A 23,599-nucleotide genomic window follows, 5' to 3' on the forward strand; every position below is an offset into this window, starting at 1 on the left:
TGTTTCAGGAGAACCCCTGCAAGTTGACAGCCCACCATCTCGACAAGCATAGAAATGCCTCCAATCAGAGTCCTCCCCCGCGACAACGCTCACCACAGACCACGCTCAATATCATCACAAACAGGCGACATTGGGCTCACTATCCACCCATTCCACGCTCTGATAGCTCTCGAAATCTCGTCGAGTGCGCCACGGAGTAATTAATCAGGGTCCCAAGATCGAGAACCTCTGGAACTATGAAGGGCTGGCCCCCCTCACCGAAATCGTGAGGTTCTCTCAGCAGATTGCAATGTCCACGCCACTTCTGAGCCCATTTGTGAGTCCCTGAGCGAGGCTCTGGTTGCTGGAATACTTCCGTGGTAAGATACGGGTGAGAGGTCCATGGGATCCAGGCTGATGATCCCAACATTTCGGGCCGCTTACCGAGGAATGCGGGAATATGAGCGAGATACGATGGGGAATCCGAAACCCGCTCGAGTGGTTCACAGATTAGAGTGAGACTATATAAGTTCTATGCTTCGCCTCCAGATGGCATCTTTTTCTCATCATCACATCACGGATCTCACCTTCATTTGGACCACAAGCCTGGCGCTTTCGTTCCTTACCTTCTTTCTTTTACCCACCATTTACATTCCTTTCTAACACTTCCAACCCTTTACACTCCTTCAAAATGTACCGCGCTATCTCACTCGCTACGGCGTTGATCGCCAGTGTTCGCGCGCAGCAGGCCTGCACCTCGACTCAAGAGACCCACCCACCCCTGACCTGGTCCAAGTGCACCGAGAGCGGTTGCACCGAGGTTTCCGGCTCGGTCGTCGTTGACGCCAACTGGCGATGGACTCACACTGTCGAGGGTAGCACCAACTGTTACACCGGTAACAAGTGGGATACCTCCATCTGCCCCGACGGCAAGACTTGCGCAGAGAAGTGCTGCGTTGACGGTGCCGACTATGCTTCCACCTATGGTGTAACCACCAGCGGTGACCAGCTTAGCCTGAGCTTCGTAACGAAAGGGGCATACGCCACGAATGTGGGAAGCCGTCTGTATCTCATGGAGGACGATGAGACCTACCAGATGTTCTCTCTGCTCGGAAACGAGTTCACCTTTGACGTCGACGTCTCTCAGATCAGCTGCGGTGTCAACGGTGCCCTGTACTTTGTCTCCATGGACGAGGACGGTGGCAAGGCCAAGAGCGACGGTAACAAGGCAGGTGCCAAGTACGGCACTGGCTACTGTGATGCTCAGTGTGCCCGCGACGTCAAGTTCATCAACGGCGAGGCCAACGTTGAGAACTGGACCCCCTCCGAGACCGACCCCAACTCGGGAACCGGCAACCTCGGTGCTTGCTGCCCTGAGATGGATATTTGGGAGGCCAACGATATCTCTACTGCTTATACTCCCCACCCTTGCAAGACCCTCACCTACCACACATGCGAGGGCGATAACTGTGGCGGAACTTACTCCAAGACCCGCTACGCCGGCACCTGCGACCCCGATGGCTGCGACTTCAACCCCTTCCGCCAGGGCAATGAGACCTTCTACGGACCCGGATCTGAGTTTACTGTCGATACCACGAAGAAGGTCACCGTTGTCACCCAGTTCATCAAGGGAAGCAGCGGTGGTCTCTCCGAGATCAAGCGCTTCTACGTCCAGAACGGTAAGGTCATTGGCAACCCCGAGTCCAAGGTCGCCAACAACGCCGGTAACTCGGTCACTGAGGAGTTCTGCTCTGCCCAGAAGAAGGCCTTTGGCGATGATGACGACTTTGTTGCCAAGGGTGGCTTCTCCCAGATGAGCGACGCTCTTGCTGCCCCCATGGTCCTGACCATGAGTCTGTGGGACGACGTGAGTTTTGATACGAGTATCTCATCTGATGCAAAGTGATGGATGCTAACTATTCAACAGCACAAGGCCAACCTTCTCTGGCTCGACTCGACCTACCCCGTTGATGCTACTGGTGCTGGTGCCAAGCGCGGAACCTGCTCTACTGACTCTGGTGTCCCCAAGGAGGTCGAAGCCGAGGCTCCCAACTCCAAGGTCAGCTTCTCCAACATCAAGTTCGGTCCCATCGGCACCACCTTTGAGGGTGGCGAGGAAGCCAGCTCCGGTTCCGGTTCCACCTCCCCCAGCAAGGCCGCCAGTGCTTCTCCCGTTGCCTCCAAGTCCGCTTCCGCCGGTGCCCAGACCAGCGTTGCCGCCAGCAAGCCCCAGACCACCGTTGTCCAGTCGATCAAGCCCTCTTCCGTCGCCGCTCAGTCGCCTTCTTCCGCCGCCGCCGAGGTCCCCAAGGCTTCCTCTTCCCAGGCCGCTGCTGTTCCCTCCAAAAAGCCCGCCACTACTGAGGTGAACACCCCCGTTGCAACTGAAGATGAGGAGGAGGAGTGCGAGGCTGACCCCGAGGACGCGCAGCCCACTAGTGCCAAGCCTGCCACCACCGCCGGCTCCGGATCCCAGCCTTCGGCCAAGCCCTCCGCTGCTCAGCCCTCTGCTCAGCCCTCTGCTCAGCCTTCCAGCGGTTCCGACTCTTCCTCTGCTGCCGGTGCCTACCAGCGATGCGGTGGCCAGGGCTGGACCGGTGCCACCACCTGCATTTCTGGCTACACCTGCAAGGAGCAGAACCCCTGGTACTCCCAGTGCGTCGCCTCTGCCTAAGGCACGACTTTTTTCACTCTTCTAGCCTCTTTCTTCCGGGACCAACAGTCTCCTCGTGGATTCGAGTAGATATCAGTCTTCTTTTGTCATGGAATACGCCGTGATGATCCCTGTACAATAGTTATGTCTAGCCTAATCCACGATTTGGTGAATCGTTTGATGTTACTTGACGCCCATTTGGGCCCCCCCTTCCTTTGCTTTGGCGATGTGCATGATCTGTACAGGATTGCCTCATAAAACGGAGCAATTCGGCTACAGAATAGGTTCCATGTAAGCCACGCGATATAGACCTTGGAAATTTGTATTACTCACTGCTCGTATGTCTGGGTATCTGTTTGCAGCAGATCCATTCATAGACATTAAGCCGACATTCCTCAAGCCGCGTTCCTAAACGTTGTTAGGGGCCACTTAGTTTCATGAGGTAAGGCACTCACAACAACAGAATAAAATCCAACAATCACATCACCCTCAGGTTCAATGACTGTCCAGGCGGAGCCGCCCCTCAAATAATTCTGGGGGAACGTAACCTTTCTTCCAAAGTTGGTTTTGAGCTGTTTGGCACATGGTCAGTTACCAATTAGCCCAGGGGAGTGACACACTTACAGTCATGCCCTCGACTCGGTCCTTGCCACCTTGGACCTCGATCGATGTGATGAGTTCCCCAGCTGGTCCGTCAATAGAGAAGAGCTGTTCATTATCCCGAACATTTGTAGGTCTCCTCTCTCTTCCAGATTCTGCGAAAGGATCTCTTCCTCCAAAATACTTGTTCTTTGAGGAATCCGTGTAGATGAACTGCAGAGCAGAAATCACATCGATATAAAATGTCCATCTGATTTGCACAAGCTGGGCCAGGTCTTGTCCGTAAGTTCCACCAAAGAACACAGTTGAGTACGGCAAAGGAATGTGCCGGTAGTCGGTCTTGGGAAAGTCGTCGTCACTTCCATTGAGACAAAGGTGATCTGGTGGGATGTCGTCCCATAAGTGTGTCTCCTGGGGTGGAATCTTGTTGGTAGAGATTATAGGGATGCTGAGAGCCACCAGCTTGAAGGCCTGGAGGTGACAAGTAATTAGTTAGCGTTGAAATGCAGAAAATATGATCTTGGATAGGGTATACGGACATCAAACTCTCCTTTCAGTGCGGTCAGTCTGAACATCGTACTCAACCGCATTTTGGGAAGCCCCTGTTCTGCGCCTCTCCAAGGAGAACGAGTGTCGTCTTCCATCAGCGCGGAGATGGCTTGAACACCCATTTCGCTAAACGCCAAAAACAAGCCGCGAATTCCAAGACCAGATGGAATACCAAGAGGGAATTCTCGACTAGCCTCAGTGTACCCAATTCGTACGTCTTCCCCATTCTGACGCTGAAATCGAATACCAGAAACGAACTCGCCAAGGCTAAGCTGGACGAAGCTGATGAAGACCTCCTGAACATCTTGTGGGATGTCGATAACTCGAGTTCGAAGAGACCTAGTACCTTGCCTGAACTCGTCTTCAGGTCTTGCAAGACCTCGACTTGCAACTTGCCAGTCCAGGTGATCATGGTTTCCCACTGGTTCAAAATAGCTGTGCAAAGAATCTCCATGACAAATTGGCATCAACTGGTCCAATAGATCTCGCAATTTCAGAGATAGATCCCAGACACGCTTTCGGCTGAGTAGTTTGCGATGATGTCTGATGCCCCTCAAAGCCTGGTGCATACTTGCCCAAGACTTGGGCTTCGACTTCCACACCTCAAACACATGGTGAAAATCATTCCCCTCGAGGAACCGTGACGCCCAAAACGATTCTGTCAATGGGCAAGCCGCGAACGGACGTGAGGCAAGCTTCACACATAACACATAACGAGATGGCACAAACTCTAGAATCGCCGCAATGAGCTCGGGTGGTAATGAGTTGAAGGGATCAACGCCTGAGGCCTGACAAGAGACCTCGATTGCGCTGGTCTTATCAATCGGGTGCTCGGGTATCGCAGATCTCGCCAGCTCTAGTATCGCAGAAAGGTTGAAAGGGTCTTGACGCATAGGGTCCATTGTGTTGGCCCCCCTGAAGTACCGTGGTAGTAGCATAGGCAGACCATCGTCCTCTTTGATTACTATCGCTCCGCCATAGGTGTGTCCCCAGTCAAGGATGCCACGGTCTCTGAGTGGGAAAGAGAGGCACGCCTGCAGAAGGTCGTTGAGGTTAGGCTGGAAGAGGTGTGTGAGGATACCCCAACAACTCGCATGGAACCCAAAGCCCCAGAATCCCGGCTCTTGGGCAGATGGGTTGGGGCCTATGAACTTGTTGAAAGACCTGGTGGCTAAATCCATCGTGATCAAGTCTGTCGGCTGGATGTCGTCATCGTCAAAGCGACGCTTGGAGTCCCTAGGAGCTTTTGCTCCATCATTATTGATAGTACCAACGCCAGAAAGCCTAGCTTGATTCCAGTTTTCCTTGTCGGTGTAGACTGGCCCCCGTTAGTAGAGGTCATGAATCAGGCACTTGAACACCAACCCGCTCGGAACTTGCTGGTCCAGAGGGATGAATTGTTAGACGGGATATTCAGGCCACAAAGGGCGCAATGTGCGATCGACATGAGATTTCAGGGCTTGTAGAACGGGCTATGGATGATGTGTGACTGACTATGGGAGTTGTAAAGATGACAAGTCAGTCATGGACTGATGCCTGGAGGTTGTTCGCCAGTCACGTGCTACCCCGCCTGAGGCTGTTAACGCCATCGGAGGCCTCACGAGACTGCACGATAAGGGAATAGGAGGTGGGCAGATGCGTTGAATGCAGAGCCAAGGGTTTGGAAGTTTGGATTTCATAGAAAAATATGGGCTGGAGGGATCATCAGATTACACAGTCCAAAATTGTCACATTTTCGTGTCTGAGATGGGTGTTGGGGGTTTCCTCCGTACTAAGATTATATTAGATGCCACCTTTTCGATGGACGATGTGCTCTCTATCCCTCTTTGTACTCTTCGGGAAATTAGTTGGTCTTGCTGGGCGTTCTTTCTGCCCGATGATTGACTCGCAGCATTGAGGAGAACTGTTCAAGCTACTCGGGGGGGGGATTTGTTGCAAAAATGCGCGATTATTCCAAAGCTACAAATATTCATAAAAGCATCTTGCAACGTTACTTATTTACTGTTCTTGTTCCAAGAAAGAAATGAATCACAAGTCAATTGGCTGTTTCTCTCCTGATAATCTCAAAACTCGACCAAAGGCTTGATTTCAACATCTAGGTATTCATCTCGTCTTTTATTCTGCCAGTACGGACAAGTACATCTTGATGAGCTTTCTCTTAACTGCCTAATCGTCAGGTCCGACATAGTTATTCTTGTTACATACTCCTGAGGCCGACCGTTTGTCAATGAAGCAAGCGACGATAACGACCTGTTCCCTTCGTATCCACTCCTCCACAAGTACCCCCACCCAGTCCATCGTTGGAAACCTGTCAAGCCCGCAAATGCCGAAACAAATAACGATCGACACAAGATGGGTCTCTCTACCAACCCCGGTCATAGTGTCACTAGGACGGTTATTACCGATGATAAACTCTAACTTACTAGCCTTGATTTATACGAAGGATTCTTTTCCTGGATTCCTTAGGTTCGACAAGGGGGTCTGACGCCCTCTCGTCACTGTCCCAAGACGATTGTGCACAAGAGTTGGTTGAAAGAATAGAAAAAAAAAAAGATCGAGCTGCCTTGGGAGCGAGATCACGAGAACGGCGGAAACATGACATTGATATGTTAAGACTATATACTGACACGAACAGTATCCTCCGAACGAGGGTATTCCCAGTACTGTCGTACCCTTCTTCGATGTAAGGCTATTTACGCATTTGTCTATCGCCAAGAATACCACGGCATCTCTTTAATAATGGGATTAAAGCCGAATTGTCTCAAGAACAGTGGGCAGTAGCACCGCCAACGTCAATGCATCCGTTGCCCTGCCTCTTGCAGGGATGGTCCTGAGCGGGTCCTTCGCGTCAGCATGTATCTAGTGTATCTGAGGAGTCGGAAACGGAACTTACGTTGGTACAAGGGAGTGCGGTTCCAGCATTTCCATCTTCAACGCAGGTGCCATAGTCTCCAGTGCCAGCGGGCAAGTTGCAGTTCTGCGCGGCATTAGCAATCGTCAATGTGCGAGGACGAGTCTGGTACGCACCCACCAGCCCAAGACTGCGGGGAGGAAGAAAACAAGGGCAGATGTCTGGAGTTTCATTGTGTGCTATCGAGTTCCGTCGTAGTAAAGGATATGCTGGTGAGGGGACTCAGAAGTTGCTCCCCAAAATTTAACAAAGATGAGAGTTATATAGTAAGAGATCTCGACTGAGCTCAAGCTTGTCCACGTAAGCCAAAATGTGTTTTGACTCCTTTTATTTCTTGGCAAGGTAACTTGGTGACCTCGGATAACCCAAGCCAAAGGCTAATTCCTCGTGATTAACCAAGTAAACTTAGATATGAGCACTATCTCGCGGAACTCCGTCGCGCTACACCGCCTGTCATTGCGATTGCAGTAGGTCGGCAGTTAACCAAGAGGCTGGAAGCTTGGTCAATAGAAAGATGGGCCCCTTGTACAAGGCAGCTTCATTGCAATTACGATAAGGTTTGTCGTGTCCCACAACAAAGGGGTCTGTGGTGTAGCCGAGAGTTCCGCATGACCAGGTGCTAGACCGATTAGTCACTGAGAAAAATGCCCTTGGTTTCTCGTGGTCTACTCTGCAATCAAAGACTTTGCACTGGGTCTTCTCGCCGATGATACTGCGACAAGTGCTTGGTTTTATGGTCCTGAGAGCCATAACAATGGCAATATTATATATTCGACACATATTCCCATACTCCCGGCACACGTCTACCAAATCTCAATTTTCGTGAATTGGGCACGAGAATGCCGCCTAGCCATAGCTTCCCAAACAAAGCAAGGCCCGACCATGAAGTAGCGATCATGTTCCCTGCGAAGAACAAAAGGACATCTTGCTCCCCTTAGGATAAATATTTCGTCTTTTTGCTGGGTTTGGGCTGGGACCAACCCAATAAACGACTGTCGAGTCTTGCATAGCCGGCGTCCTGTGCAGCAGGAATATAGTCTCTTCCGCTTCGCGAACGGGAAGCTCTCGCAATCCAGCTCTTGTTTTAGTTTGTCCCATGCGTCCACCATCTGCTCCAAGTTCTTCTCCAAGTAGATTTTTTTGCCCAAAGTAAATTCTTCTATGTCATCGCCATAATCGATTGAGACATGCGAGTTGCCCGGCCGTTCCTCTAGACGCTTCTCAGCCCATGAAGTTGTGGTCTTGGCGTCCATGTACAGAGTCCGAAAGAATGACTGCCTGTAAATCAAGGATTGGAGGTTCGAGGTTTCATTGCCAGTGAACTCTTTCCAACCTTGGCCAATGACATGGCCCAAGTTGCTTCGGTCTGGCAAGAAGATGTCTCCCATAGATTCAACATTACCAAAGTGGCAGCCAAAAGTCTGAAGAACAGTCTGTTGCCCCGTCTGGTGCGAGTCAAAGAATTGGAAGACTTGGTCATGCCGTCTCCCCCCGGCAGAGCCAGCTTCGTCCACCATATCCATCATTGGTGTTGACCCGACTGGCCTCCTCCAGTCGGGGACCCAAGAAGGCAAACTGCTGCTTCCCTCTCTTCCTCCCACACCACACAACGCATCTAGACCGATAGAGTTGATTAGATAGATGGCCGTATTCGTGAAAACTGTCTCAGTAGACTCCTCGTAGTCGATATTCAGACTTTTGTGCAGGTCCTCTGGCCCCATCGAAAAGAGGGCAAATATTCGGTCTCGAGGGTCCTTACAACCGCAATCGCGGGTATTGCAGAGAATTCTGAAGAAGTCCTGAATAGAAGGATTTTGTTTGCTGTGATAACTGCTGACAGACATAACAAGGGGTATCTTTTGGGGCGAGTTTTGAGGATTCCATTTCGCAAGCCGCCGGAAACAGGCCCAAGGAACGCTCTTGTGACCGCAGATCACGTCTGCAGATGCAGACATGAATATTTCCTGAAGGACCCATAGTCTAGAGAACCAAGGACGCGAAAGAAGCTTCCCTAAGGCCAGTTGAGAGTGTGAAGGTGAGAAGGATGTTGCATCATCGTTGATGAATTCGTGGCTTTTGAGGTATTCCATAGCGATGCCACTGTCTTCTGTGGACTCACCTAGGTATACGATCACCTTTTTTGCCTGTCGGTAGATAGACGGCATGATTGCAACCTGGTGACCGCGCTCAGCAATGCTAGGCTGATCGATGCAAACTGCGTCTATCCATGTGACTCTTTGGCGATCTTTGTACCGCAGGCTCTTGATGGCTTCTAGGCAGTTTTGAGTAACTGAAATGTGTCCATCTTGCCCACAATAGATCTGACTTGGTCTTTCCTCCGTCCCCCATGTGTATGACAAGGCTTCATATGACGGCGTGTGAGAAAGCCGAGTATGAACAAGGTTGCATTTCACGGCTTCTGACGGCCTTCCGGGTTCGATTATGAGCAGCCGTATCTCATCCGGATGTTTCAGAGGAGTATAGTGGTAGGCCGTAGGAGCATCTTGTAGATTTTGAGGTTGCGTGCCCTTGGCTTCTGACGCTGGGCACGTCGGATTCAAGATGAACCTTAAATCCATCTTGCGTTGGTTGGCTTGTCAGGTTTTATCAGGAGCTTGCAGTTGAACTCGCGCATTCACTATCCGACCAACCATACCAAGGCGGGAGTCGTGGCTGTTGAGGCGGAGTGTGAGCTGGCGTGCTTCAGTGTGACGTCTGGTTGCGAACGGCCGAGCAGCCAGAACATCCCGGAAGGGGTTAGCTGTAACTGAGTCTCTGATGATCTGTATGTTTCAATGCGAGATTGAGAGTCTTGATTCGCTGAGACCAACAAGGAATAAGACTATACAAGCGGGTGGGTGAGGTGATTATTGCGTTAGGTAGCGATGATTTAGGCTGAAATGCCACCAACCAGCAAGGCTGAGGGGCACAAGCAAGGAACACCCAACGGGACATCTTACTCAGCAGCGAAAGAGTATCGGTTTTGCTCATTGGGGGAGAGGACCAATTGATTCACCAATTGAAGGCATTCCTGCCTAATAAAAGAGTCAGATCGGCAACGCCGCCTTGCATCAATGAGTCCATACCGCAGAGCCTGCATATCGGAAATCTCTAATATTTCGAGTGAACCAAGATAGATGTTCTCAGTGTCGAAGCTTTTACACAGCCTGTGCGCCGAATCTGCGAAATTCATACTCCTCCATTATCTGGTCTAATCCAAAATTTTGTCGTGTAGGTCCAGAGGTCGATTCTCCCCATATCTAGAATCCAGCTCCAATGATCTCCTGGGCTACTCATCAGAACCCCCCTCAGCCCGTCTAACCTCTGATGACTCACATGTTACCCTTCGCGAGTGTTTATGGCTACCGCTCTGGCTCGTCAACAGCACCGGCCGCCGATTTTGGCTCACACGTCGGTTGTACCGCATGTTCGAGTCCTCACCCGATGAGAGTCCGAGTGCTTTGTTGAGTCTTGGAAAACATCGAAGGAACGGCCGGAGCGAGGGAATGCAGGCGCAGAGGACAAGCGCGCTGACCTCGACCTCAGACCAAAGAAGGGACGATACAATGGCACCTTGTATTGTCAAGGCGGATATTCAACGTGATTAAGTCGGCCACTTACGTGTGACATCGGTATTTAGCACGGAAATGTAGGTAACCCTGACGATCGATATGACACAGACGCTACGCTCATCAGTTTTGTCTTGTGTATGAGTGTTTGGTGGACTTACAACAGGCCGAGTGAAAGCATCAACACCACACCTATCTTTTTTGTTCTAGACAGCTGCATTCTCCAAACCATCGGGATCGGCTGGGTAAAGAGGACAATGTCTGTAACGAGCTTGATACCGAACTGCTACTGTCAGCATCTGTGCCGCGAAGTTCTCCTTGGTCTTGGTCTTACAGAGGTGTAGTAAAAACTTCTCAAGTCTAGGCAATGCCCCTTTTTGGAGGGCTTCCAAGCTTTATCAACTGGAGTGCACCTAAAAATAACAACCAAGGACTCTTCAAGGCCTTGGGCAAGTAGTAAAACTAGCAATACCTGGTTCAGCCGTCGATAGATGGTGCCAGGAAGTAATCTGAGGTAGAGAACCGCAAAAGACATTTTGACGGTGACAAAGCCCCAGATATAGGCAAGCGAGATGACGACTCGGAGCTATGGTTGCAGAGGTTAGCTATCGCAAAGATATCTCATGACATTGAATCTCTTGCCTCCAAAAACTTACGGAGGTGGTCCTCCGACACCGTATCGACATAGGACCCCAAGCCGACTCTGGTCACTGGAATAGCTATCAGCTGTAGCACGTTGCAATCTGACTTTTTGGACTCACTGGCTATTACTGTGCTCAAGAAGACCATCATGAGGCACTAGAAGGATGAGCGAGTATTCAAGGTATCAAGAGCAAGTGCTTTACCCAGCTGAGAAGGACGAGTGCTTTCCCCACGTTAGACTCCATGACTGGCAATAACGGAAACTGGGGTCCTTACCATCGTCCCAGTCGAGGCTCCGTAGCAGAACGCTACGCACGAATAATCGGATCGTGACGAATATCGTAACCAGCGCCAGAAGCATCGAGCTCACGCCTATCAACGTTGGAACCTCACTAGACATGTTGTTGTCGGTCGAACGGCTCTCGACTGAATTGGTGCGCGACCGCGCGCAAGGGAGCCTCGGGCGCGATGAGGATCGAGATCAGCAGGGGGCGGAGGAGTACCTGGCATCAACACTCCCACAGCTGGTCCAATTCTTGAATACATACAGGCATAGAGGTCATGCCGGCAACGATGAAAAAGGAAAATTGTCTCCAGAACGCGTGGAACACGCGGTGAACTGCCGATTATCCCGGGGGAGAGCAGACAGGGTCTGCCCTAAAGTCTGACATTGCAACCCTTTGGCCTCGTTGATCGTTGCCTCTGCTGTATTTAGCGGCAACCATCTCCAAGTCAGATGAGCCAGACATTGTGTAGAGCATGTGATGTTCACTGTAGACAGCCACGTGGAAACCATGTGTGGCGCCAAGGTTGGTCTGGACCTTTTCGTCAGTGGCGCTTGCAATGACTCGTTCTATCTTGTCGGGGGACGGGCGAAAGGGGCACTTGGGGATGGTGATTCAAAACTTGATAGGCGCGCTTCTACATAGTATAGCAGATATTTCTGCTTTATGCTCGATGGTGTGTAGGGTTGGGGTGCTTCTGCTCAAACCTCCCCAACCGTGAGATGGAGGGGTTCCAGATGGGAGAGTACCAAGTCATGGGTACTTGGATAGCTGGCAAGAATCAAATAATCACACGCGGTCAAAATACGGACGTCATCGATATAATCTTATCCTCGGTGCGGAACAGAGCGTACGCTTCTACAGTCCCCACCTACTTAGCACTTTCAACGGTCAGGGGAAATGAAGAGGCTGTAAGAGCCCCTCAATTGGTGGCAACAAAAGGCAAAATTTGGCATGAAATAATTGATTGATACAGAAGAAAACCACGAGCTAGAGAGTGGTGCCTATGGTCATGAAGATAATGATTGTTGGCCGTTTCCACGTATACAAGAGAAATCTGTTAAGGCCCAGGTGGCCAAGTCGGTGCTACTATCCCCGAACACAATGTACACTCCGTTTAAAAACAGAGAACTAGGATTTCCTAAGCCTGCGTTTGAGACTAGTAACTGCAGCAGGGATAGTAATCACAAGGAGCCTCACTGGGGTCCCTCCACCACTTGGCAATGTTCTGCCAAGCCGTCTCGATATCGCAGACAGGGATCGGGATGGCGCCGGGATGGTTGAGGCCAACTGAAAATGGGACCTGCGACGACGCCGACTTGTCACCATTCTTGGCGTATGGATCAAGCTTTGTCGGATGATAGTTCTGGTTCCCTTGTCTCCGCCAGTTGAAGAAAGGTGACAGAATCATGTTTTCGATGGTAACGCCAAAGTCGTTCTCCTTTCTGATCTCGTCGAGACCCTTGGGCGCCTTGAACCGACGGTCACAGCGGTTCTGCGTGCAGACGTCGACTTGGGCTATCCACAGCGTCCACTTCTCGCCCGTCTCACTCGTGTAAAAGTGCTGCGTAGCCTCACCGTCGTCGTTGGTCATGAGAGCAGCATTACCGCGTCGAGGCTGGGGGTATGTCACATGACCCTCCTTGACGAGAATTACAATGGCGTTTCCGTTGGCGCCGGTGGTCCAGGCCTTGTTGATGAGCATGGCGTTCATGATGGGTTCGATGTTCTTGTGAAAGTCAAAGATGGAAACTTTGGGGGCGTCGAGCCAAGTTCCGTCGGCAATCATGGGGTACAGGCGTCTTGTTGACAGGTAGCTTCCATCAAATATCTGCTTCATGAATTTGTCAAGCGTCTGGCGAACCTGCTTGGCAAACTCGTCGCCTGCCTTGCTGACATCTGTGAGGATCTCAAGCGCATTCATAGCCCTGTTAATCTGTCAGTATGGGATCTTATCAGGAGGGTCATTTGGTGTCATACTCTTCGGTCTGTGCCTCGGAAATAGTGCTGTAGAGGGATGTGAAGGTCTCGACGGTGCCGGAGAGCTGTTCGGCCCTTGAAACAACTTCTCCAAATGCCTTGAAAGCATTTGGATCCGTGATCATCTTATTGCTGTTAGCACGTTTCAACCAGATTTGATCCTCCAACTTACCTTGCTCCAGAATGAGCCGCCAGCAAAATTCATGGCTAGACCAAAGTAGTCCGCGAACTCCTGCAGGAACTTGAGACCCTCGTCCAACTTGGGGTCACCAAATTTGTCGGCAATCTGATTGAGTGGTTAGTAAGAGAGTCAAGCAGCGATGGACTTTACTGACCGTGGCCGAGTTCGCTGCCGCGCTGGCGGCAACACCATCTATCGAAAGATACATGTTGGTGATGAAGTTGTGCAAGTTGGAGAACGAGGCAAAGACCAGATCCATGCCGGGGTATTGAGTCGTTCCACATTTGAAGGGGTTTGTGCTAGATTTTTATCATGATCAGTTGCTGTAACAAGACAGTGCTTTAAAAGTACATACCATGCGTTGGTTCCAATAATGTCGCAGTCGTAGTTGTCTGCTGCCCTATTCGCCCCATTCGAGTCACGGCCGCCGTAGAAGTAGGCAATGGAACGAATGTACTGATCCTGGAAAGGCGTTTTGTAGAACATTGTGTTACCACCAATGGCCACCTCATTCTGATAATAGAACCAGTTTGACGTGTAATTGAAGAACTCTCCTGCACCGACAGAATCCCACCGTTCTTTGGCAGTGTTGGTCAGAGTATCAGCTTTGTAGCAGTTGAGATTCGGGCAGTTCCAGGCGCCTAGACCAAGTGTTAGTTCGTATCTAGCAAAAGTGGGTCCAGGGAGCTCACTCTTTTCATCAGAAGAATCGCACGTCCGAAGCTCCTCCTTGAAGAGAGCACCGTAAGGGTTGGCCTTGGAACAAGCACCCGGCGGGCAGTAGTCACGGGAGCACGCGAAGCTACACAGGCCTGTATAGTCCCCTAGAAGACCGTTTGCTGGGTATCCTCCGGCAGAGGTGGCAGGCGGAGGTGTTATGGCCGGGCCACGTCCCGTGCACTTGCATTGAGGCTGGGGACAGTAACCACGTCCGCACGAGAAACTGCAGAGTCCTTCAAAGTTGCCTGTTCCAGTTCCTGAGGTGCAGGCATCGTCCGAGTCTTCAGGGTCTGCTGCTTCGGGTGGAATGACACACTTGTCCTTGGCCGAAGAGGCCGTGGTGCAAAACTTGGGCGGACAGTAGCCGTAGTTACAAGCATACGAACAAAGACCTTTGTAGGTGCAGTCTGATCCGGCAAGGGGGTAGCCATCAACATTCTTAGGGTCTGGTGTATCCAGAGCCTTGCCCAGCTTGGTGCAGGTACACGGGCCTGGACTGTTGGGCGCAGCTGGTTAGCTATCATCATCTGTTTTGGTGGCGTGTGCTCTCACTTACGGACAATAACCAAAGGAACATGTAAACTCGCAAAGCTCCTTGAAACCGTCTCGTCCAGTGCCCTTCATACACTGCTGCTTTGACAGAGAGAGTGCCGGCGCTGCAGAAACGGATCGCGAGGTTGTGGTACTGCCAACCCAGGGATTCCAATTGGTGATGCCCTTTTCACAGGTTTTTGTAAGATCAGCACCATTTAGCGTAGCAACAACAGCGCCTGAATTGTCAACGAGCTCGATGAGAACCTTGCCAACACGGCCTTCGTATGCAAAGCTGCCATGATACATGCCCACATAACCGTAAGGAGCATCGTCCCAGTTAACAACACGCCTCTGGCCGTCGATCGTGACTCTTGGAGTGAGCAGGGACGTCAGCAAGGCCGAGAAAAAGATCTTGTCTTGGGAGAGTTCTCCAGGTGGCATCTCAGGCTGCAGCTGAGCTGCCGTATTTCCCGTCGTCCCGCCGGTGCCGCATGCCGATGCCGGAGTGGTTCGGTACCAAGCCACAAGAACCTCTTGGTTGATGGTGGCGATTCCGTTTTTGAAGGTGTCGATTGCGTAGGGAAGCAGCTTTCTCCAGCCGTCATGAGGCATACCCTTGACGTAGTTGTAGGGAGCCTTGCCAATGTCGAAGGCGACGTAGGCTTTGTCGTTCAGAGGACCAATGTAATGAGACTCTCCATTGTCGTTCCACGAGATGATCTGCAAATATTCTGGTTGGCCTGGCCACTGGTCTTGTGAGACAAGGGTAAAGGCCAGATTCCAGCGATCATGCCACAGCGAATCTCCACGCCAGAGCCAGTTCTTGTTGTAGCCGGGAAGGTTGGTGTAGAACCAGGGAGAAATTGGCCTTTCATGAAAGAGTTAGCAAGTCCCATGTCAATACGACTCTCATCTGGATGACTTACATCATGTATGATGACCCGTTCAAGAAAATGAGGTAGGATGCATCAACCTCCATGTCAATCTTGTTCGGACCCTCAGGCCAGGCCGCCCAGCTAAAGAGGCCGTCAGTCTCGCCTGTTCTGACGGCTCTCTTCGCTCCCACGGAAGACCAGCTTGGCATAAAAAAGCAGTTAGTCTTGTCCTTGATTGTACTCCAGTCACTAGCCCTCTTAAAGCCTTCAAACGTGGACACCAATGGCTGAGAGCCACGCTTAAAGTGAGCAGAATGCGAGCTGTACTTGTTGATGAGGCTAATGACTTGGTCCATTGGCCAGTCTCCATTGCCGGCATAGTCGAAAGAGAATAGTAGTTTGAAGCCCAGGCTACCGGCTGCATCGAAAGCCATGGGGATAGAACGATCGTTGGTGGGGTCATCGTATGCAATGTTCAACACAAAGCCATCGATGTGAGCTTCTTGGGCCTTTGTGATATCATTGACAAAATCAGCATTGGTGTACTGTTCCGTATTCCCAATCATGAAGTGTGCAAAGACTGCCCTGGCTTGGGCGTGGGTGGCGAGAGATATCGCCAAGAGTAAAGAAATGAGCCTCATCTTAGTGGCTAGCCCTAAAAAAGAGTGAAAAGAGTGGAATGACTTTACAATAGCTCTGCCAGACGGTGAGTTCCGTATGCTTATATTTTACATTTTCCAACTAAGTCTTCTAGATGATCTGATGCCAAGAACCGTTATCCCCTCCGCTCGGTATTCTGCTTATTACAACTCGTTTTGGTCACTCCGATACACCTACTAAGGAAGGTTGCATTTGCCTTAAATTAAGGCTGAGTTAACGGTCCGGACCTTTTGTTCATTGATGCCACCATACCATAACCGGCCGTCTATCCGTCCTCGCTTGCTAGTTATGTCCAGAGGCCGGGAACAGCAGGGAAACTGTGGAAAGGAGAGATAAGCCTGCTTACTATGGGTCTATGGGTCCGGATAATAGCAACCCTGGTCGTGGTATCGTCGGGATTTTTGCGGGCGTTTTTCAGGCACTATCTATCTCACAGCCTTGAATTACTCAATATTAATTTGTAGTTATAGGTTCCAGTTAGCCGTGCCTCTTGGACACCTGACAATCAAGGTGGCGGAACGGACGCAGCCGAGCCACTATGTCGGTTCTGATCTCGGTTCCAAGTAGAATGCGACAGTGCACTTGTAGATCTTGCCATTAAAGGCAGTTGGCCTCGTACATCACCCAATCACGTCCCTGAAAGTTGAACGCATGGGTATAAGCTTTAGTTGTATCACGGCTGTATTATCTCTGTTGAGTTGCCCTACCCCCTCCCCCATGGCCTTATGCAGCGTTTTTGACCAAGAAAGTTGAACACGGCTACAGTACCCATACATTCCCAGTTCGGTTGCGGTGAAAATTTCCGCTTCCTGTTAAGGCAATTCATAGGATCTAGTTACAACCAACTCATAAAGACTCGGTGAGGACTCAGACAGGTCCTTATAGCAGCGTAACAGAGCCAATGCATGATTAATATCACCAAAAGCTTATAGCGAGGCTTCAATGGCATAATATCAGATCAATAAAGTTAACAGCTGCCACAAGTGACACCAACAGAAATTAAACATGATCCTCCCTGGTCCCCTTCTCATTGCTCCTATAGATCGCCTCCAACATCCGATGTCTTGTCAGAGCGACCTGGAAATCAGGCGCCTCTCCCGAACCATCCCCAGCAAAAGCATCCCAAGCCTTGCCAGTGTTGTACTCAAGACCCGTCGCACGTGGCGCCTCGATCGGCTGTGGCTTCGCTTCGGGCTTGGCGTCGATGAACTTGATGGTTGGTGGAAATCCCTGGACGTTGCCCATGGGTCCTTCGAGGAGTAGCGTGCCCTTGGTTCCCGTGATTTCCCAGAAAAAGTTTTTTGTCGATGGCACTCATGCCTCCTTGGCAGATAGCAGTGGCAACGCCGCCGCCTGGCAGAGTACCAATGACAGAGCAATGATCGTGTGAGGCTTTCTTGACTGTTCCCTTAGGGTTCCCGACTGCGTCAGTGACAGTGACCTCGGTTGTTAGCGAGAGTGGCTTGGATTCCGTGAAGCTCTCCAAGCACATCACACAGGGTGTGAAGCGAATGGCCGACAGAGATCGTCATCAGATTGGCGCCATTCTCAATGTCGACTCCGTACACATTGGACTCTGGCATAGTAGCGCCAAACCAAGGGCTCGTGAAGAGCATAGTGGTCTGGAGGATGTCTTCCATGTCACCCGCCGCGACCATCTCCTTGGCCTTCAGGACAGCAGGATCCTGACGACCCTGGAGACCGATCAGAGTCTTGGCGCCCTTCTGTTGGGCAAGAGACGCCAGGCATTCAGCCTGTGCGGCGTTTCGTGCCGGTGACTGCTCGCAAAAGACAGACTTCTTAGCGTTCAAGGCTGCCTCGATAGCAACAGCATGGAGTGGGACCTTAACTGCAGTTGCGACCAGGCCGATGTTGGGATTGGAGGCAATCGACTGAACATCGCCGTGAGCGTGAACATCATCTCCCAGCTTGTGGACCTCAATAGCCTTCTTGGCTGTTTCGACTGAGTTGTTTTGCAGGGCTGCAATTTTGTAGTTGGCTGACTGCGCAAAGTACGGCAGATGGGCTGCCACGGCCCAGGACCACTCGCTGGGTTTTGTTAGTCTACATACTAGATGTGATGTGTATTTTGGAAGCTCACGGTTTAGATGACAGTCCCACGAAACCAACAGGGATGGGTGTCTTTGCCATGTTGGTTGCTGATGAAATGGATCGTGTAAACCGGGAATTCGGATCGACGCTTTCGGATCAAATTGGGGCTGAGAAAGAAGAGTTGAAGTTGTACTGGTGAGAGTGAAAACCAAATAGTGTCCTATAAGCGGTAATGTATACACTTCATCTCCATAGGTAGGTAGTTCAAGATATTCGGCTTGCTCTAGATTTCTCGTGTTCTTCTTCTCCACTGATCCACTCTGACAAATCGACTTGATGGCCGGGCCTGAGCCGCTTGAAGCTATCGTTAGTTCGGATACGACCCGAAACTCTGCCTAGACCCCGGTTCGGCCGGATTACCATAGTGATGTAGGGTATGTGACAGTTGTGGGATTCTCAACGTAATCGATCTACAATATTCGGTTCACGTTACAGCAGATTAGGCACGTTGAAGGGGCATGTTAGCAATAGTTGCCGCGGGCATAAGATGCTGCTCAACAGTGCTTCCGATCGCTGAGGTGCGGATGGGGATGACTGGTAGGTAAAAAATATTTTGACGCATGATGAGCCTTGTGGTTTTGATGCCGTCGATTGCCCAGTCAAGCATTTAGGAAGTGGAATACTAACGTTACTTCTCTGGACCAGTGCAATAACCACCCGTGAAACTTATTAATAATTCATATAGTGACCTTGATAAAGTAAAAAGCCAATCGCGTAAGTGCGGACAGTTCTCATATGCCTCCCCCAACAGGCCTCAGCACAGCTAAATAGGTAGTCAAAGAGAGAGCAAAGGTCCTCCATGTGACTACTGAAACAGCCCGCTTGTCTATTAATGTTTGTCGAATCACTGCTGGGTACGATTGTGTAATTTTGGTTCGAGCCAATTCGGCAAAGAGGTTTGCCCGCGTCCGAGGACACGGCATAAATGATAACCGTGTGGTCGGTGAAATTATTAAACTGCCCCGATTTGTGATCCCATTGAGCATCTTGGGACGCTCTCTCCTGTAATCAAGTATTCCCTTAATGGCTGTCTGAGCAGTTCAAATACTCATCATATTCTGTATCCTTAAGAGTAAAGGTCTTGAGTCTCGGGCTGCTGCCAGCACCCGAGGTTCCGGTGGCCGATACAATCTCCCGACTCTCTTGCTGCGTAGGTACTCAACAATGTCTTATAAGAGCCGGATTTACTTCAATATGGCCATTTGTATACCTTGAAGCTCGTCACGAATTTTCGCACCTCACGTGATATCCACTATCTTGAACACATTTTGCTTCTTTCTAACCATGTCGGGTACCACCCTTTCCGTTGTCCTTGCTGAGAGGCCGACCAGGAACATCATTCCCGGTCAAACTTTCAAGCAGAAGCTCCTGTCGTCTCAGAAAGAAGATGACTTGAAAGCTGGCGAGATACTCGTGAAAACCCTCTACCTGGGTCTCGAACCGGCGATGCGAGCATGGCTCATGGGTATAGCTATCCCAAATCAAGAGGTAAATCCACATGGCTCATAACCATTCTCTAGATGTCGACACTTATTTCCCAGCTGTCAAAATCGGCGAAGTCATGCGCGGTTTCGTTCTCGCTCGCGTCGTTGCGTCAAAGAACACGGAGATCGAGGTCGGCGATAGTGTCTTGTCTGATCAAGTTGGGTGGCGAGAGGAAGCCATCCTCACAGAAGGACAATTCGAGAAAGCACCGGAGCTAGGACCTGGCTCCGAAATAACCGATCTTCTGGGAGTCTACCATTGGACTGGACTGACAGCCTACTTTGGGCTTAAAAAAATAGGCCAGCCAAAGCCTGGGGAGACTGTCGTTATTTCAGGCGCGGCCGGCGCTACGGGAAGCGTCGCTGGCCAGATCGCCAAGATTGCTGGAGCCAGGGTCGTGGGTATTGTCGGGAGTGACGAAAAGTGCGAATGGATCAAAGAACTAGGGTTCGACGTGGCCCTGAACTACAAAGACCCGGACTTCAAGAGTCAGTTTGAGGAGGCTACTCCGGATCTCATTGATGTCTTTTTCGACAACGGTAAGAATTCTCCGATCACCATGGCACACAGGAAAATCGGTTTAACACTCATCGTAAGTCGGAGGAGAGATCCTAGATCTAGCCCTCTCGAGAGCCAATCTCTTTTCTCGGTTTGTCATGTCGGGGGCAATCAGTCAATACAACTCGGCATCACCCACTGGCCCCAAGGTATGTATCATGAATGCCACCATAACTCGAGGATTCGGGCCCTCTAACAGACTCTCTAGAACTTGGTATGGGCGTCGGTTAAGCGTATCAGGCAAGTTCAAAACTTGATACTCAAGGCAATAGCTAACCTTTCTAGATTGCAAGGATTCATCGTCGTTGACTACGAGGATGAATTTGACGATGCCAGACGCCAAATCGCCCAGTGGATCGCGGATGGAAAAATCCGCACAAGAGCGACCGTCATTGATGGTGGCCTGAAGGTTGCTGAAGAGGCTCTACGAGGACTATTCAGTGGCACTAACACCGGTAAGTTGCCCGCCTTAAGCTGCCGGCTATTGTGTTTTAATAACCTCAAAATAAGGAAAACTACTGGTTCGATTCTAAAGTGCACATTCTACGGCTTTGTTCTATGGTCGCGTCGTGCGCTCTCCACAGTTCAATGGACACCATGAACCAGGCCAGATGGTTCACGACGCCAGAAAGCAGACCCTTGGGTTCAGTACTTGACTATGGCTTTGAAAACAGGACATAAAAATATACTAAGAATGTTAAAAGACTATTAAAACGTCTAATATTCATCGATACTGTCCAATAACTCTTATCTTATGAATTTATTCTATTCGTTTCGCTGCTCAAGAGGAGATAGTGGTGGCATGCGAAGAATAGTCCGGAAAGTGCGGTCAGTCCGGATGTTCGGACACTCCGGATTGTGCCGGAGAGTCCGAAAGTCCGGCCAAGTGCTCACCTTTCCACTCTTGGTTCTCCAGTTGGCGGGTTACCAATCACTCTTATCAGAACCGTTCAACCGGTTGCAAGCCACTACTGCAGGCCTTCACACATGATTCTTTTAGGATTTTGATGGTTTTAACCGCCGAGATTCCCTTGTCCAGCAACTTGTAAGCGAGGAGGGAGATTGCACACCAACAAGGAATGGGTTCTCAGAAGCGCAGCCTCAGCTTGTATTTCTCACCTCAACTCATGTTTTTGATCTTAAAGGATAGTCAAGTGATCGCCTAAGCCACCCTTTCGCCATCAGACATCAATGAAGAGATCGACCGCTCCGTAACATCTCTCGTGTGGGCCTTCCGTTTCGAGACCACCTAGCCGATATCTGCGAGGGCATTCCGGGTTACCCACAAGCAAACGCGGTAAGCCATCTAACTGGCCAACCCCACAATGGTTCTAACGTACCTTATCTGCGGTTTCCCAGGTTGGGGCAGGTCACGATCCAGGGAGGGGTTGAGGCTTTGACGAACAGGTATTTTCAGAGTGGATTTCACATACATATAAGGCATATCCCATTGTTAGACACTTCTTTCTTCCTTGTTCTTCCAGATCTTGTTCGAACTTGGTTTTTGGCAACATGACTAACACAGATACCCATCACACACTCTTGGTCGCTGCCATTGCAGCCTGCATTTTCGTGGGGCTTGTGTATCTATTGTGGGAGAAAGGGAATGTGAGTTTCATTCAAGCTTTGAGTTAGCTTGTGAACGTCCCTTTTGGCCGCTGACTCCAATTTCGCCCACCAGGCGACACTCAGCAGATGGAGGAACAAGCCTGGGCAGGGTATAGTTCCCATCGAACCTCTCCACGACTTCAATTGGAGATCAGAGAAGCCGAAACAGTTGCGACCTTTCAAGCCAACTTATAACATCACCATGGGTACGTTTGAGGGTAATGGGCCTGGAAAGCCAACGCTGCTGACCATATCTTGTCCAAATAGGCATACAAGCGGATGACCTGTCCGAACTAATCACCGTTGACCAAGATTACCTAGACCGAGTGACCACTCGCCGTTCTATTATTGCCAACTACAAGAACACGGTGCATGGCTGTCTTCCAGGTGGTGAGGCCGCCGTGAAGGAACTTTATTCATACCTTCTCGAACATCACCTACCAACTCGTTTTCCGTCCATGTTCAAAACCACCGGAAAGGGCTCCTTTCAGAACACGGTCACCGGTGCAACATTTCCACTAAGCCACCCTTCTGACCCTGAACTTTGCTTGCGGACGCTTGCAGAAACGGTCGAGGAAGACATATTCCTCTTAAAGGAGACGGACACTACGCACGTCTGCTTGGCTTTTGCATGTTGCTTCCCCACCGGTTTCGATCCATCAACTAAATTAGGCCAAGATTTGAAAGGGATTCATGATCCGGTTCCATCATATGACAAGATTGGACCGAGCATGGAGCGATTTTTCCGAAAGCTGCAAGTAGGCAAGAGTGTCAAGCGCATGAACGTAAGTATCAACATGGTAGCCGCTTGAGGTGAGGGTTATTACTGACTCTACTGTAGTGGGTGGTTCAAACACATGGAGACCTCATCAACACTTCAGGAAACCACATCAAAGACGGTGATGACTTCGTTGCAGACGAAGAAGTAGACTGCTCCAAGGCAAGTTGCCTCGCTTTCCTTGACAAAACCATCACTGACATTATCATCTTTTAGGCTCATTTGCGTATCGAGCTTCAGACACTCACGCGACTTCCCCAAACGCGATTCGTCCTGTTTTGCTTCAAGACCTACCTCTATCCGCTAAAGGATGTCAAAGAGGAGGGTTCGGGACCGGCCCTTGCAGATGCCATCGAAGGATTGAAGACAGGAAATGCCCCCGGCATGTTCAAGTACAAAAGTGCGGTTCGCTGGGGCAAGAGTGTTGCGGAATATCTCCGAGCGTAGTGTCTCTTGACATTAATTCTATTCATTCTTCGGGACGCGAGTCAAGGTTGCTCGATTTATATCGTGCAAATCAGTGGTTGCGGATACTTGAATATCGTGGACAACCGCATAGTTCGAGCCCCGATAAGCATACCTACCCGGTAGCTACAACTTTCAAGACCATTGCGACGCCCAAGTCCAGCCCCATCTTCTCCCGGTCCCACCATCGCGCATCGCAACAAACAGTTGCGCTTCACGCCAGAGGTATCGTGCAAATTTATACCTAGTAGCCATCGATATGGATCGAGTCAATGTCACAAACCTGAGCGGGATCGCTGTAAGTTTACTATCGAGCGGCAGCTGACTTGAACCTGCATTATCAATCGCTCGCGCTCTTGCGCAGGATGCATTCGGCTGCCCATCACCCCTCTTTGTATCAACCTCGTTGTCGTCAAAACGTATCGTGTAGTAAATAACTGATTCCTTTAATCTACC

The 23,599-nt window shown here is 50.5% G+C and overlaps 7 protein-coding genes across 7 annotated transcripts; 3 read left to right on the forward strand and 4 right to left on the reverse strand.

Moving 5' to 3' along the window:
• Window positions 1-670: 670 nt before the first annotated feature.
• NCS57_01343700 (Glucanase) lies at window positions 671-2,653 on the forward strand (the record flags this gene model as incomplete). The annotated part of the gene is made up of 2 exons (XM_053063073.1): window positions 671-1,846; window positions 1,907-2,653. 2 exons carry the CDS (start codon window positions 671-673, stop codon window positions 2,651-2,653), a joined length of 1,923 nt encoding a protein of 640 aa, XP_052907968.1.
• Window positions 2,654-3,027: 374 nt separating this feature from the next.
• NCS57_01343800 (uncharacterized protein) lies at window positions 3,028-6,865 on the reverse strand (the record flags this gene model as incomplete). Its single annotated transcript, XM_053063074.1, has 6 exons — window positions 3,028-3,204; window positions 3,257-3,703; window positions 3,772-5,099; window positions 6,551-6,611; window positions 6,675-6,758; window positions 6,809-6,865. The coding sequence occupies 6 exons, from the start codon at window positions 6,863-6,865 to the stop codon at window positions 3,028-3,030; spliced, it is 2,154 nt and encodes a 717-aa protein (XP_052907969.1).
• A 3,087-nt stretch (window positions 6,866-9,952) lies between these two features.
• On the reverse strand, window positions 9,953-11,303 carry NCS57_01343900 (uncharacterized protein; the record flags this gene model as incomplete). The annotated part of the gene is made up of 9 exons (XM_053063075.1): window positions 9,953-9,981; window positions 10,029-10,265; window positions 10,314-10,375; window positions 10,423-10,544; window positions 10,596-10,847; window positions 10,904-10,971; window positions 11,023-11,059; window positions 11,107-11,126; window positions 11,180-11,303. 9 exons carry the CDS (start codon window positions 11,301-11,303, stop codon window positions 9,953-9,955), a joined length of 951 nt encoding a protein of 316 aa, XP_052907970.1.
• A 1,043-nt stretch (window positions 11,304-12,346) lies between these two features.
• NCS57_01344000 (uncharacterized protein) lies at window positions 12,347-16,118 on the reverse strand (the record flags this gene model as incomplete). The annotated part of the gene is made up of 8 exons (XM_053063076.1): window positions 12,347-13,115; window positions 13,168-13,292; window positions 13,340-13,453; window positions 13,503-13,647; window positions 13,704-13,989; window positions 14,041-14,564; window positions 14,625-15,470; window positions 15,529-16,118. The coding sequence occupies 8 exons, from the start codon at window positions 16,116-16,118 to the stop codon at window positions 12,347-12,349; spliced, it is 3,399 nt and encodes a 1,132-aa protein (XP_052907971.1).
• A 1,446-nt stretch (window positions 16,119-17,564) lies between these two features.
• NCS57_01344100 (GFO-IDH-MocA domain-containing protein) lies at window positions 17,565-18,288 on the reverse strand (the record flags this gene model as incomplete). Its single annotated transcript, XM_053063077.1, has 2 exons — window positions 17,565-18,186; window positions 18,239-18,288. The coding sequence occupies 2 exons, from the start codon at window positions 18,286-18,288 to the stop codon at window positions 17,565-17,567; spliced, it is 672 nt and encodes a 223-aa protein (XP_052907972.1).
• Window positions 18,289-19,533: 1,245 nt separating this feature from the next.
• On the forward strand, window positions 19,534-20,825 carry NCS57_01344200 (putative NADP-dependent oxidoreductase YfmJ; the record flags this gene model as incomplete). Its single annotated transcript, XM_053063078.1, has 6 exons — window positions 19,534-19,714; window positions 19,770-20,273; window positions 20,332-20,441; window positions 20,501-20,532; window positions 20,578-20,747; window positions 20,803-20,825. 6 exons carry the CDS (start codon window positions 19,534-19,536, stop codon window positions 20,823-20,825), a joined length of 1,020 nt encoding a protein of 339 aa, XP_052907973.1.
• Window positions 20,826-22,102: 1,277 nt separating this feature from the next.
• NCS57_01344300 (uncharacterized protein) lies at window positions 22,103-23,125 on the forward strand (the record flags this gene model as incomplete). Its single annotated transcript, XM_053063079.1, has 4 exons — window positions 22,103-22,106; window positions 22,168-22,685; window positions 22,742-22,825; window positions 22,895-23,125. 4 exons carry the CDS (start codon window positions 22,103-22,105, stop codon window positions 23,123-23,125), a joined length of 837 nt encoding a protein of 278 aa, XP_052907974.1.
• Window positions 23,126-23,599: the final 474 nt, after the last annotated feature.

The sequence above is a fragment of the Fusarium keratoplasticum genome, chromosome 11, assembly GCF_025433545.1.
Source record: "Fusarium keratoplasticum isolate Fu6.1 chromosome 11, whole genome shotgun sequence".
NCBI lineage: Eukaryota > Fungi > Ascomycota > Sordariomycetes > Hypocreales > Nectriaceae > Fusarium > Fusarium keratoplasticum.